This window comes from Hoplias malabaricus, chromosome 17 (assembly GCF_029633855.1).
Source record: "Hoplias malabaricus isolate fHopMal1 chromosome 17, fHopMal1.hap1, whole genome shotgun sequence".
Classification (NCBI taxonomy): Eukaryota; Metazoa; Chordata; class Actinopteri; order Characiformes; family Erythrinidae; genus Hoplias; species Hoplias malabaricus.
In genome coordinates this window covers 18,775,504-18,789,378 of record NC_089816.1, presented here as the reverse complement: position 1 = coordinate 18,789,378, position 13,875 = coordinate 18,775,504, and the positions used below count along the sequence as shown (strand labels likewise).

The 13,875-nt window shown below is 54.5% G+C and overlaps 1 protein-coding gene across 4 annotated transcripts in view; it reads right to left on the bottom strand.

Moving 5' to 3' along the window:
* The window catches only part of rapgef2b (Rap guanine nucleotide exchange factor 2b), a 159,486-nt gene that overhangs the window by 53,049 nt on the left and 92,562 nt on the right, over positions 1-13,875 (bottom strand). For all 4 annotated transcript variants that reach the window (XM_066650085.1, XM_066650088.1, XM_066650087.1 and 1 more), the window contains exons 3-4: positions 10,215-10,271; positions 1,428-1,511 (exon numbers count right to left, since the gene is read on the bottom strand). In XM_066650085.1, the coding sequence (XP_066506182.1) occupies positions 1,428-1,511; positions 10,215-10,271 (141 nt within the window). The remainder of the gene's footprint in view (positions 1-1,427; positions 1,512-10,214; positions 10,272-13,875) is intronic.

Genomic DNA, 13,875 nt, shown 5'->3' with positions numbered 1-13,875 from the left:
CTCTCTCACCTCCACTGCACCCCCCCCCCCCCCCCCCCCCCCCCCCCCCCCCCCCCCCCCCCCCCCCCCCCCACCCCCCCCACCCACCCCACCCCTCCCCACTGCCCCCTCTCTCACCTCCACTGCACCCACACTGTCCCCTCTCCCCTCACTGCCCTCTCTCTCAGCTCCACTCTCCCCTCACTGTCCACTCTCTGACCTCCACTGTCCCCTCTCAGCTCCACTGTACCCTCACTGCCCCCTCTCTCACCTCCACTGTACCCTCACTGTCCACTCTGAGCTCCACTGTACCCTCACTGTCCACTCTGAGCTCTACTGTCCCCTCACTGCCCCCTCTCTCAGATCCAATGCCCCCTCACTGTCCACTCTCTCACCTCCACTGCACCCTCACTGTCCCCTCTCTCAGCTCCACTGTCCCCTCACTGCCCCCTCTCTCACCTCCACAGTACCCTCACCGACCCCTCTCTCAGCTCCACTGTCCACTCTCTCCCGCCTCTCTCAGGTCCACTGTCCCCTCACTGCCCCCTCTCTCAGTTCCACTGTCCCCTAACTGTCCCCTCACCGTCCCCTCTCTCAGGTCCACCGTCCCCTCACTGCCCCCTCTCTCACCTCCACTGTACCCTCACAGTCCACTCTGAGCTCCACTGTCCCCTCACTGCCCCCTCTCTCAGCTCCAATGTCCCCTCACTGTCCACTCTCTCAGTTCCACTGTCCCCTCACTGTCCACTCTCTCAGCTCCACTGTCCCCTCACTGCCCCCTCTCTCACCTCCACAGTACCCTCACTGTCCTCTCTCTGAGCTCCACTGTCCCCTCTCTGAGCTCCACTGTCTCCTCACTGTCCCATCTCTCAGCTCCACTGTCCCCCCTCTGTCCACTCTCTTAGCTCCACTGTCCCCTCACTGCCCCCTCTCTCAGCTCCACTGTCCCCTCTCTCACCTCCACTGCAACCTCATTGTCCCCTCTCTCAGCTCCACTGTCCCCTCACTTCCCTCTCAGCTCCACTCTCCCCTCACTGTCCCATCTCTCAGCTCCACTGTCCCCTCACTGTCCCATCTCTCAGCTCCAATGTCCCCTTACTGTCCCCTCTCTCAGCTCCACTGTTCCATCTCTCAGCTCTACTGTCCCCTTACTGTCCCCTCTCTCAGCTCCACTGTCCTTTCACTGTTCTACACTTACACACTGTAGTCCCTCTGTTCCTACTTTCTTAGCGCTCAGGACCTCCACAGAGCAGGTGTGATGTGGTGGTGGATCATTCTCAGTGCTGCAGTGACACTGACGTGGTAGTGTGTTAGCGTGTGTGTTGTGCTTGTGCGAGTGGAGTCGGTTTTAATGTTTTGGCTGATGTGTGTAAGTGTTGAATATATTACAATTGTGGAGTATTCACACACACACACTTCAATGAAGCAGTTCTGTCTAAAACACGCACCTGGACCTGGGCAGGAACATTGACTCCTTGATGAACACAGATCCAGAGAGAAGAATGTACCAGCAGCTCCCGATATCATCTGGACTGAGAGAGAGAGAGAGAGAGAGAGAGGTGATCCTATCTCAAGAGAAGGAACGTCGAACCGAACCGAACCAAACTGAGGGGAGGAAAATCAAAGGTAAAGATCTAAACTCTGTTCCCTTTTTCTCAGGCTGAAAATAAAGAAGCTGCACTTTGGCAGAAATCTGAGGAACGGGGAAACAATGATGACACCAACCAGAATAATCTGAGGAACGGGGAAACAGTGATGACACCAACCAGAATAATCTGAGGAACGGGGAAACAGTGATGACACCAACCAGAATAATCTGAGGAACAGGGAAACAGTGATGACACCAACCAGAATTATCTGAGGAACGGGGAAACAGTGATGACACCAACCAGAATAATCTGAGGAGTGGCGCCGGAAACAGGACTCAATCAATGAATCAGAGGTGTTCGTTCAACCCGGGAATCAATGAGAAACCAACACAGGAAATAAAGAGGAAACTATCATTGCATCCCCTCTTTTTCTCTCTCCCTCCCCCTCATGATCCCTCACTCCCTCTCCCCTCGCTCCCCCTCAACTCCCTCGCTCTCTCTCCCCTAGCTCCCTCGCTCTCTCTCCCTCGTTCCCTCTCCCTCCCTTTCTCCACCAGCTCCCTCCCCCTCAACTCCCTTGCTCTCTCTCTCTCCCTCGTTCCCTCTCTCCTCTTCCCTCTGAGCTCCACTGTCCCCTCACTGTCCACTCTCTCACCTCTACTGCCCTCTCACTGTCCCCTCTCTCAGCCCCACTGTCCCCTCTCTCAGCCCCACTGTCCCCTCACTGCCCCCTCTCAGCTCCACTCTCCCCTCACTGTCAATCAATCAATCAAAATTTATTTATATAGCGCTTTTCACAACTGATGTTGTCACAAAGCAGCTTCACAGAATTCCAGTAAGACAAGATTTGACATGAAATGTAAAGACAAATGTAAAACCCTCAAGTGAGCAAGCCAGGGGCGACAGTGGCAAGGAAAAACTCCCCCAGTTGAGGAAGAAACCTTGGGAGGAACCAAGGCTCACAAGGGGTGACCCATCCTCCTCTGGTCAATCTACTGGTGATGATAGTTAGTAGTCCATGAGAACTTCAGTGTTGGGACAGCTTCAAGGCACTTGGTGGTTGCTGGAGCGTGGGCAGCTGGTCTGAAGCGTGGAGGAGGATCTCGACAGTCATCCATCAGTGTCCAGACAGACAGGTGGGCAGTCGTTTACTCGGAAAGATGTAAAGGGATGGAATTAGTTTTGAACTGTTTTGTGTTTGTAAAGTAGAAAATATGAAAATTTCCAGAGTGTGGCTAATGACTCCGGCAGATCTGACTATGACAGCTTTAACTAAAAGGAGAGAACCAGGAGGGGACACAGACACGGGAGCATCCTGAAACACTGGCATCCCTCCGCTCCACCGTCAACAAACCTGAGTGATCGCGAGAAGCGGCGGGACGACAGCACCAGCGTCTCAGTATACTATAATTCCCTGTGTCCATGGACCCCCCGGATCTGCCGCCTTTATCTATGGGGGAGCATTAGCTACCAAATGATAAACTAAACAAATGAGTTTTTAGCCTACATTTGAAGATTGCGACTGTGTCTGAGTCCCGAACATTTTCTGGAAGATCATTCCAGAGTTGGGGGGCTTTATAAGAAAAGGCTCTTCCCCCAGCTGAGGCCTTCTGAATTCTGGGAACATTTAAAAATCCAGTATTCTGTGATCTGAGTGAACGTGGAGGCTCATAATAGGAAATTGTATCTTGAAGATATTCAGGAGCAAGCCCATGTAGAGCTTTATATGTTAATAACAAAATTTTGTAGTCAATGCGGAATTTAACAGGCAGCCAATGAAGTGATGATAAAACTGGGCTGATATGTTCAAATTTTCTAGTTTTAGTGAGGACCCTAGCTGCAGCATTTTGAACTAGTTGAAGTTTTCTTAAATTGCTGCTGGTGCATCCTGACAGTAGTGTGTTACAGTAGTCAAGCCTTGAAGTAATAAAGGCATGTACTAATGTTTCTGCGTCCTGGAGGGATAAGGCATTTCTAATCTTAGCAATATTGCGAAGATGTAAAAAAGCTGTCCTAGTGATACTACCTATGTGTTGATCAAATGATAAATCCGGGTCAATTATGACACCAAGATTTTTTGCTGCTGAACCAGGTTTAACTGGAAAGTTAGCTAGATTTAAAATTAAATCTGATAATTTATTACTTGTCACTTTTGGACCCAAAAGCAGGACCTCTGTTTTGTTGCTGTTTAGAAGGAGGAAGTTACGCAACATCCAGCCTTTCACGTCTTTTACACAGTCCTCTATTTTCTTTAATCTGTGTTTGACACAGTCCTCTATTTTCTTTAATCTGTGTTTGATTTTCTTTAATCTGTGTTTGTCCCCTCTCTCAGCTCCACTGTCCCTTCTATCAGCTCCACTGTCCTTTCACTGTCCCATCTCTCAGCTCCCTCTCCCTCCCCCTCGTTCTCTCACTCCTTCAAATCCCTCGCTCTCTCACCCCCTCGATTCCTCTCCCCCTCCCTCCCTCCCTCTCCCCCTCCCTCCCTCCCTCTCCCTCCCTCCCTCGCTCTCTCTCTCTCCCTCCTCCTCATTCCCTCCCACTTGACTCCCTCGCTCTCTCCCTCTCACTCCCTCTCCTCCTCGCTCTCTCACCCCCTTGCTCCTTCCCACTCGCTCTCTCCCCCAGCTCCCTCTCTCCCCCACTCGCTCCCTCTCTTCCCCTCCTCCTTGCTCCCTCTCTCCCTCCTCCTCGTTCCCTACCACTCGACTCCCTCGCTCTCTCCCTCTCACTCCCTCTCCTCCTCGCTCTCTGTCCCTCCTTTGCTCCCTCCCCCTCAACTCCCTCTCCCTCCCTGTCTCCCCCAGACCCCTCACCCTCAACTCCCTCTCTCTCTCTCTCCCTCTCCCACCCTCCCCCTTGCTCCCTCTCTCCCTCCTCCTCGTTCCCTCTCACTCGACTCCCTCGCTCTCTCTCCCTCTCACTTTCCTATCTCCCCCTCAACTCCCTTGTTCCCTCTCCCCTAGCTCCCTCCCCCTCAACTCCCTCACGCTCTCCCCCTCACTCCCTCTCCCCTCAACTCCCTCGTTCCCTCTCCCCTAGCTCCCTCACTCTCTCTCCTCCTCACTCCCTCTCCCCTTGCTCCCTCGCTCTCTCTTTGACACCCCCTCGTTCCCTCTCCCCCTCACGCCCTCTCTCCCCTAGCTCCCTCCTCCTCAACTCCCTCACGCTCTCTCTCCTCCCCTCACTCCCCCTCATTCCCTCTCTCCCCTAGCTCCCTCCTCCTCAACTCCCTCGCTCTCTCCTTCTCCTCCTTGCTCCCTCCCCCTCTCTCTCCCCCACACTCCCTCCTCCTCACTCCCTCTCCCCTTGCTCCCCCCCAACTCCCTCGCTCCCTCTTTCACACCCCCTCATTCCCTCTCCCCCTCACTCCCTCTCTCCTCTAGCTCCCTCCCCCTCAACTCCCTCACGCTCTCTCTCTCCCCCTCACTCCCTCTCGCTCCCCCTCGTTCCCTCTCCCCCTCACTCCCTCTCCCCTCTCTCTCCCCCTCGCTCCCTCTTTCCCTCCTCCTCGACTCCCTCGCTCTCTCTCCCTCTCCTCCTTGCTCCCTCCTCCTCACTCCCTCTCCCCTTGACTCCCCTGCTCTCTCTCTCACCCCCTCATTCCCTCTCCCCCTCGCTCCCTCTAACCCCACTCCCTCCTCCTCAACTTCCTCGCTCTCTCTCTCACCCCCTTGTTCCCTTTACTCCTCGCTCTCTCTCCCCCTCACTCCCTCTCCCCACGCTCCCTTCTTCTCAACTCCCTCTCCCCACGCTCCCTCCTCCTCACTCCCTCTCCCCCTCAACTCCCTCACTCACTCTCTCACTCCCTCGCTCTCTCTCCCCCTCACTCCCTCCTCCTTGACTCCCTTGCTCTCTCTCCCTCTCCTCCTTGCTCCCTCCTCCTCACTCCCTCTCCCCCTCAACTCCCTCACTCACTCTCTCACTCCCTCGCTCTCTCTCCCCCTCACTCCCTCCTCCTTGACTCCCTTGCTCTCTCTCCCTCTCCTCCTTGCTCCCTCCTCCTCACTCCCTCTCCCCTTGACTACCTCGCTCTCTCTCTCACCCCCTCGTTCCCTCTCCCCCTCACTCCCTCTCTCCCCTAGCTCCCTCCCACTCAACTTCTTTGCTCTCTCTCACCCCCTCATTCCCTCTCTCCCCTAGCTCCCTCCCACTCAACTTCCTTGCTCTCTCTCAACCCCTCATTCCCTCTCCCCCACGCTCCCTCACCCCACTCCCTCCTCCTCAACTTCCTCGCTCTCTCTCTCTCAACCCCTTGTTCCCACTCCCCCTCGCTCTCTCTCCCCCTCACTCCCTCTCCCCTCAACTCCCTTCCCCACACTCCCTCCCCCTCACTCCCTACCTCTCACCCCGTCATTCCCTCTCCCCCTCTTCCTCATTCCCTCCCCCTCAACTCCCTCTCCCCCTTGCTCCCTCCCCCCACTCCCTCCTCCTCGCTCTCTCACCCCCTTCTTCCCTCTCCCCCTCACTCCCTCTCTCCTCGCTCCCACCCCTCAACTCCCTTCCCCCAACTCCCTCACTCTCTCCCTCTCACTCCCTCTCCCTTGCTCTCCCCCCCTCATTCCCTCTCCCCTTCACTCCCTCTCCCTCGCTCTCTCACCCCACTCCCTCCTCCTCACTCCCTCCCCCTCAACTTCCTCGCTCTCTCTCTCTCACCCCCTTGTTCCCGCTCCCCCTCTCTCTCTTCCCTCAACTCCCTCTCCCCTCGCTCCCTTCCCCTCAACTCCCTCTCCCCACGCTCCCTCTCCCCTCACTCCCTTCCCCTCCACGCTCCCTCCCCCTCACCCCGTCATTCCCTCTCCCCTCACTCCCCTTTGCTCCCTCTTCCTCGTTCCATCCCCCTCAACTCCCTCTCCCTCTCCCCCTTCCTCTCAACTCCCTCTCCCTCTTCCCCCTTGCTCCCTCCCCCCACTCTCTCCTCCTCACCCCCCACTCAACTCCCTCTCCGTCTTGCTCCCTCCCCCCACTCCCTCCTCCTCACTCCCTCACTCTCTACCTCTCACCCCGTCATTCCCTCTCTCCCCCTCATTCCCTCTCCCTCTCTCCCCTTTGCTCCCTCTCTCCCTCTTTCTCGTCCCCTCCCCCTCAACTCCCTCGCCCCTTGCTCCCTCCCCCTTGACTCCCTCGTTCCCTCTCCCCCCTAGCTCCCTCCTCCTCAACTCCCTCACTCTCTCTCACCACCTCGTTCCCTCTCTCATCCCCACGTTCCCTCTCCCCCTCTCACCGCCTCGTTCTCTCTCCCTCCCTCTCAACTTTCTTGCTCTCTCTCACCCCCTCATTCCTTCTCCCCTTCACTCCCTCTCCCTCTCATCCCACTCCCTCCTCCTCGCTCCCTCCCCCTCAACTTCCTCGCTCTCACCCCCTTGTTCCCGCTCTCCCCCCGCGCTCTCTCCCCCTCACTCCCTCTCCCCTCAACTCCCTCTCCCCACGCTCCCTCCTCCTCACGCTCCCTTCCCCTTCACTCCCTCTCCCCTCGCTCCCTTCCCCTCCACTCCCTCACCCCATCATTCCCTCTCTCCCCCTCATTCCCTCTCCCTCACTCCCCTTTGCTCCCTCTCTCCCTCTTCTTAGTTCCCTCCCCCTCAACCCCCTCCCCCTCTTCCCCCTTGCTCCCTCGCTCCCTCCCCCACTCTCTCCTCCTCACTCCCTCCCCCTCAACTCCCTCTCCCTCTTGCTCCCTCCCCCCACTCCCTCCTCCTCACTCCCTCACTCTCTACCTCTCACCCCGTCATTCCCTCTCTCCCCCTCATTCCCTCTCCCTCTCTCCCCTTTGCTCCCTCTCTCCCTCTTCCTCGTCCCCTCCCCCTCAACTCCCTCTCTCCCCCCACTCCCTCCCCCTTGACTCCCTCGCTCTCTCTCTCACCCCCTCATTCCCTCTCCCCCCTAGCTCCCTCCTCCAACTCCCTCACTCTCTCTCACCACCTCGTTCCCTCTCTCACCCCCTCGTTCCCTCTACCCCTCACTCCCTCTCTCCCCTAGCTCTCTCCCCCTCAACTCCCTCGCTCTCTCTCACCCCCTCATTCCCTCTACCCCTTGCTCCCTCCCCCTTGACTGCCTCTCCCTCCCTCCCCCTTGCTCCCTCCCCCTTGACTGCCTCTCCCCCCTTGCACTCGTTCCCTCTCCCTCCCTCCCCCTTGCTCCCTCTCTCCCTCCCTCCCCCTTGCTCCCTCCCTCCCTCCTCTTCCTCGTTCCCTCCCCCTTGACTCCCTCTCCCTCTTGCTCCCTCCTCCTCACTCCCTCTCCCCTTGACTCCCTCTGTCTCTCTCTCTCTCTCTCTCTCTCTCTCTCTCTCTCATTCCCTCTCCCCCTCACTCCCTCTCCCCCCTCGCAATCTTTCCCGCTCCCTTGACTCCCTCTCCCCCTTGCTCCCTCCCCCCCCTTTACTCCCTCGTTCTCTCATCCTCATCCTTGTTCCCTTTTCCCCCACTCCCTCTCTCCCCTAACTCCCTCTCCCTCCCCTTGTTCCCTCTCCCCCTCACTCCCTCGCAATCGTTCCCTCTCCCCCTTGCTCCCTCCCCCTCACTCTCTCACCCCCTCGTTCCATCTCCCCCCACACAATCATTCCCTCTCCCTCACTCTCTCACCCCCTCGTTCCCTCTCCCCCTCACTCCCTCTCTTCCCATAGCTCCCTCCCCCTCAACTTCCTTGCTCTCTCTCACCCCCTCATTCCCTCTCCCCCTCGCTCCCTCCTCATCTCTCTCTCCCCCACTCGCTCCATCTACTCCTCGCTCCCTCTCCCTCTCTCCCCCTCGATCCCTCCCCCTCTCTCACCCCACTCCCTCCTCCTCCTCACCCTCAAATTCCTCGCTCACATTCCCTCTGCCCCTCGCTCCCTCTCCCCCTCCACTCCCAACTCCTCCTCCTCCCCCTCAACTTCCTCGCTCTCTCTCTTACCCTCTCATTCCCTCACCCCCTCGCTCCCTCTCCATCGCTCTGTCACCGCACTCCCTCCTCCTCGCTCCCTCCCCCTCTCTCTGTTTCCCACTCGCTCTCTCTCCTCCTTGCTTCCTCTCCCTCTCTCCCCCTTGCTCCCCCTCTCTCACCCCACTCCCTCCTCCTCCCCCACAACTTCCTCGCTCTCTCCCTCACCCCCTCGCTTCCTCTCCATCTCTGTCACCCCACTCCCTACTCCTCGCTCCCTCCCCCTCTCTCTCTCCCTCGCTCCCTTTCCCCTTGCTGTCGGCCTCTCTCCTCCTCGCTCCCTCTCTCCCCCTTGCTCCCCCTCACTTTCTCGCTCCTCTTCCCCCTCTCCCCCTTGCTCCCTCCCCCTCACTCTCCCTCCCTCCCTTTCCCCTTGCTCTCCCCCTCGCTCTCTCCACTCTCCCCCTTGCTCCCCCCCCTCCTCCTCATTGCCTCCCCCTCGACTCCCTTGCTCTCTCTCCCTCTCCCCTTTGCTCCCTCATTCTCTCACCCCCTCATTCCCTCACCCCTCATTCCCTCTGCCCTCTAGCTCTCTCTCACCCCACTCCCTCCCCCTCGCTCACTCACCCCACACCCTCCACCTTGCTCTCACCCCAATCCCTCCTCCTTGCTCTCTCTCCCCCACTCCCTCGCTCTCTCTTCCCCTCTCCCCAATCCCTTGCTCTCTCTTCCCCCACTCCCTTGCTCTCTCTCCCCCACACCCCACTCCTCCTTGACTCCCTCGCTCTCTCTCCCTCTCCCCCTTGCTCCCTCCCCCTGCTCCCTCTCCTCCTCGTTCTCTATCTCTCCCTCTTGCTCCCTCCCCCCTCCTCCTCGTTGCCTCCCCCTCGACTCCCTCGCTCTCGCTCCCTCCCCCCTCTCCCTCTCCTCCTCGCTTTCTTTCTCTCCCCATTGCTCCCTCCCCCCTCCTCCTCGTTGCCTCCCCCTCGACTCCCTCCCTCTCCCCTTTGCTCCCTCCCCTCCTCCTCCTCGTTTCCACCACTCCCTTGCTCTCTCTCCCCCACACCCTCCTCCTCCTCATTCCTTCCCCATCACTCCCTACCTCTCACTCTCCCTCCCCCTCGATCTCTCACCCCAATCCCTCCCCCTCGCTCTCTCACCCCAATCACTCTGTCACTCACTCACACACACCTTGCTTCATTTCTTAAACAGACTAATGAGGAACTCCAGAGTGCACACTGACACAGCAGGAGCAAGAGCAGCTCCTTCCCTTTTTTCTCGCATTTTCTCACTCTCTCAACTTCCCTTCATCCCTCCATCCCACCTTTGCCTCCAATCTTTCTCCCACTTTGGAAGCAAAGACTGGAACACTGAATTATTAATCAGGGTTAGAGAGAGAGAGAGAGAGAGAGAGAGAGAGAGAGAGAGAGAGACACTTTTGTTCATCCTCATCATCACCATCAGCAGCAGTTCTGACTGAACTAGGTCACAGAAACATTCTGGCAACTCCTCCTCAGACCTGTGTGGGGGGAGGTGTTGGTGTGTGTGTGTGGAGGGGGGTATTGGTGTGGGGGTAGAGTGCTGGTGTAGTGGGGGTAGAATACTGGTATGGGGTGCTCATCGGTGAAGACTTTACTTTGAACATTGCTGTGAGGGTTTGATGGTGTGAGGCCCTGTCAGAGGAATGTGCCACTTCAAACTCGCAAAGATGTCTGAGTGGAAAACATCCCCAGAGTCCCACCCACCCTCACAGCGAGGGAGCGAGAAACAGACTGGAGAACTTACTAGTACAGCACTTCATTCGCTTCGTGTCGTTCATAACGCACTGTCTCACACATCATCCTGGAGAGAGAGAGAGAGAGAGAGAGAGAGAGAGAGAGAGTTTGACTTTTCAAATACTTTAATTTACATTAAACAACAAACACAGAGACAAAAAAACAAATATATACAAAAAGGAAAAAATGCTCTTTTAAAAATAAAAAGTAAAACCCGCCCATAAATAACAACCCTCCCTCCCTCATTGCTACACATTCACTATAAAACCTCCCCCATCATCTGATTTATAGACGAACCCCCACCCCCACCCCACTCCACAAAGAAAGACTCAGTGTTATCAGTCAGACAGTAATAGGCATATTCCACAGAAAGTCTCTTTAACACCAACCCCCTCGCCATCAGGACCCAAACAGAAAATTTAAAAGAACAACCCTGTCCCTTTTAGAGACTGAATACTTTGGCCCATAAATAAACAAACTATGGTCAAAGACCCCCAGGGTCTTCATGCTCCAGTCCTCGGCCACCCTTAAAACCTGCTGTAAATGTGAACACTGAATAAAAAGGTGGAAGAGGGTCTCAGACGCTCCACAAAAGGGACATTCCTCCCCAACTGAGGGATTGAGCCATGCCCTGTGTCTGATTGTGGCTAAAATCCCGTGTACAATTCTTCATTGGAGGTCTCCCACTCTTTTCTCAATGTACAGGGGAAGAGCCTGTCCCCAAAATCTTAGTCCATTTGGTCTCCCGCAAGTCTTTCAGGTTCCGAAAGTTCAGAAACTTGGTGCAGGCAAAGTACAAAGCTCGCTTACTTGGTCTGCTTAACTTCCCAAGTCATGGGGTGAGTAGCATGAGGAGTTTCCCCTGATCTTCCATCCAGTCCTCCTGCTCCACCCTGATGACCAGCTCTGGGAAGGCAATACTGTCACTCTGGCATTCTTCAACCGGTGTTACAGACAGGTAATCTGAAATGCCAGCCGGCAGGTCTGACCTCAAACTGTCCAGTACCTGTGAAGCCAAGCATACTGACCTCAGTCCCAAGTTGTTGGCCAGCTGCTACGCTGAGATCCAACCCACTCCACTCCGCAGATGCCGCATTTTTATAATACCAGCCTCCAGCATATGATCCTTCAGGGTCCTGGTGACTTTGGACGTCCTTGAAGAACCTCTGTTTTTTAATCCCTACTTTTCAAACACCCACATCATCTGGTTCCCATTCACCATCCTCCCTTAGGAAAGAGAAGAGCTGCCAGGCCTCCAGCATCGCAGAGTAAAATGGAGTCAGACCTCTCAGGTCCATTGACCTCAGAGAAAGGGAAACCAGGTGCCTGTCCAGTCCCAAGCGCCCTGCGGTCCGGAGGAGAGCGCAGCCTACATCTACCCATATGTGCCTTCTGTGTGCAAAGTCTGTAAACGCAAGACTGCCAGTCTAGCTCAAATGTCAAACAGCCCTTGTCCACCTTCCTGCAGGGGGAGGAAAAGGACAGCAGCTCTCAGCCAGTGTTGTCCATTCCGAAAAAAATACCACCAGTGCTCTCTGAACCTCTTCAATAAGTCCTCCTGGTGGATTGAGCATGGTGAACATGTGCCACAGCTATTAGATTATTGGTGATCAGGACCCCTATAGGACAGCTGGGGGAGCAACCATGACCATTTAGACAACCAAGCACAGACTTTCTCCCTTAACCCTTCCCAGTTCTTTGCCTGTATTTCCCCAGTTCCCAACCAAACTCCTAAAAATTTCAGCCCTGTCCAGACCCACTGCAACCCCCCTGGAAGTGGTGGCATCAATCCACTTGCACCATTTAAACTGTTCCACAAAGCTTCTGTTTTACCCCAGTTTAACTTTGCAGATGAAGCACGCTCATAAATACATAAAGAGTCCTTCAGAGAGGCAACATCTTGGTCTTTAGATATCACTAAAGTGATATCATCTGCATATGCAGTCAGCTTAATCCAGCTGGCCCCAACCTGCAGACCCAGAAGCTTTCCTCTCAAAAAAACAGAGGAGAGGTTCTACAATGATGGAATACAGCTGCCCGGACAATGCCCTTGCCTAATTCCCCTACTAACAGTAACTGGAGCACTAAGACCCCCTCCCACCTTAAAAAGGCATTCTGCCCCTGCATAGAGTAGTCTGACCCAAGATAGAAACCCCTCCCCAAAACCAAAAGCTTTTAAAACACTGAACAAATAGCCATGGTCCACGCGATCAAAAGTTTTTTCCTGATCTAGGGACAGCAGGCCAAAGTCTTGACCTGAGATTCTTACAAAGTCAATCATGTCCCTGATCAGAAATAAATTGTCATAAATAGACCTTTTGGGGACACAGATCTTCATCTACAATAGTCTCTAAAACACTCTTGAGCCTGTTCGCAATGCAGCGGGACAAGATTTTATAGTCCGTGCACAGGAGAGACACAGGCCTCCAATTCTGGAGTAGACAGAGGTCCCCCTTCTTTGGTAGGAGGGAGAGCACAGCACTGACAACTCATTGGCAGCAAAACTAGCCTGCAGAACGCTGTAGAAGTCCTTCCTGATTACTCCCCAGAAGGCCTTGAAAAAATCCACAGGCAGTCTATCAATACCTGGTACTCTTCCTGGAGTAAGTTGTTTCACAGCCTCAGTGACCTCCTCAAAAGTCAGCTCAACCTCCAGATCCTCACTCTGCCTCTCACTGAGGCGAGGGATGCCGGTGAGTAGAGTTTCAGAGCACAGCTGGTCCAAACCACTGGCACTGAACAGATCCGAATAAAACTGCAAGGCCAGCCTCCGGATCTCAGCAGATCAGCCGTGACAGTCCCATCCCCTCTCCGGAAAGTGACCAGAGAGATGTTTTTGACAGGGGATTTTTCCAAATTAAAAAAGAATGCAGTGGGTGAGTCCATGTCATGCACAGATAGGAACCTTGATCTCACCATGGCCTCTTTAGCTTTTTCATTTAAAATAGCACTCAGTTCTTGTTGTTTTAATTTCAAGTTCATTTGCAAACCAGATACATTCTGATTTACCATTAAATCATGCATTTTTACAATGTCCCTTTCCAGTGTCTTGACAGCTGCTTTTCCTCTAGCTGTAGAATAAGTTTAATAAAATTCTGGCAGAAAATATGAATTTGAGTTTTACCCACCTCCCACCACTGTATAATACTCTCAAACTCATCCTTTGTAATTGTCCATTCTTCCCAAAACAACCGAAAAGACTCACCGAACTGTTTATCTTGTAAGAGCTTCTTATTAAAATATCATAAGCAACTTATAGGAAAATTAGCAACAAGAGCAAAGTCCACTGTGCACAAATGGTGGTCTGAAAAAGAAGTTGGAAAAATACAACAACTGATTGTGTTTCTTGTGCCACTTGAAACATAAAATCTATCCAATCGAGCAGCAGAGACTCTCCCAGAGGTACATTTTACCAAGGTGTACTGTTTTACATGTGGATGTTTCTCTTGCCACACATCAATAAGATCAAACGCAGACACAACTTTGCTCAGAACAGATGCAGACTGATGGTGTGGCTCTTCCCCGTTCCTGTCCATGAAAAAATCTATTGTACAGTTCCAGTCCCCACCCATTACAATGATCTCCCCAGAAGAAAGAGACTGTAGAGTTTGGTACAATTTTGTGAAGAGGTCCACATTAATAAAAACATAAAACACAAAATCTAGCTTTTA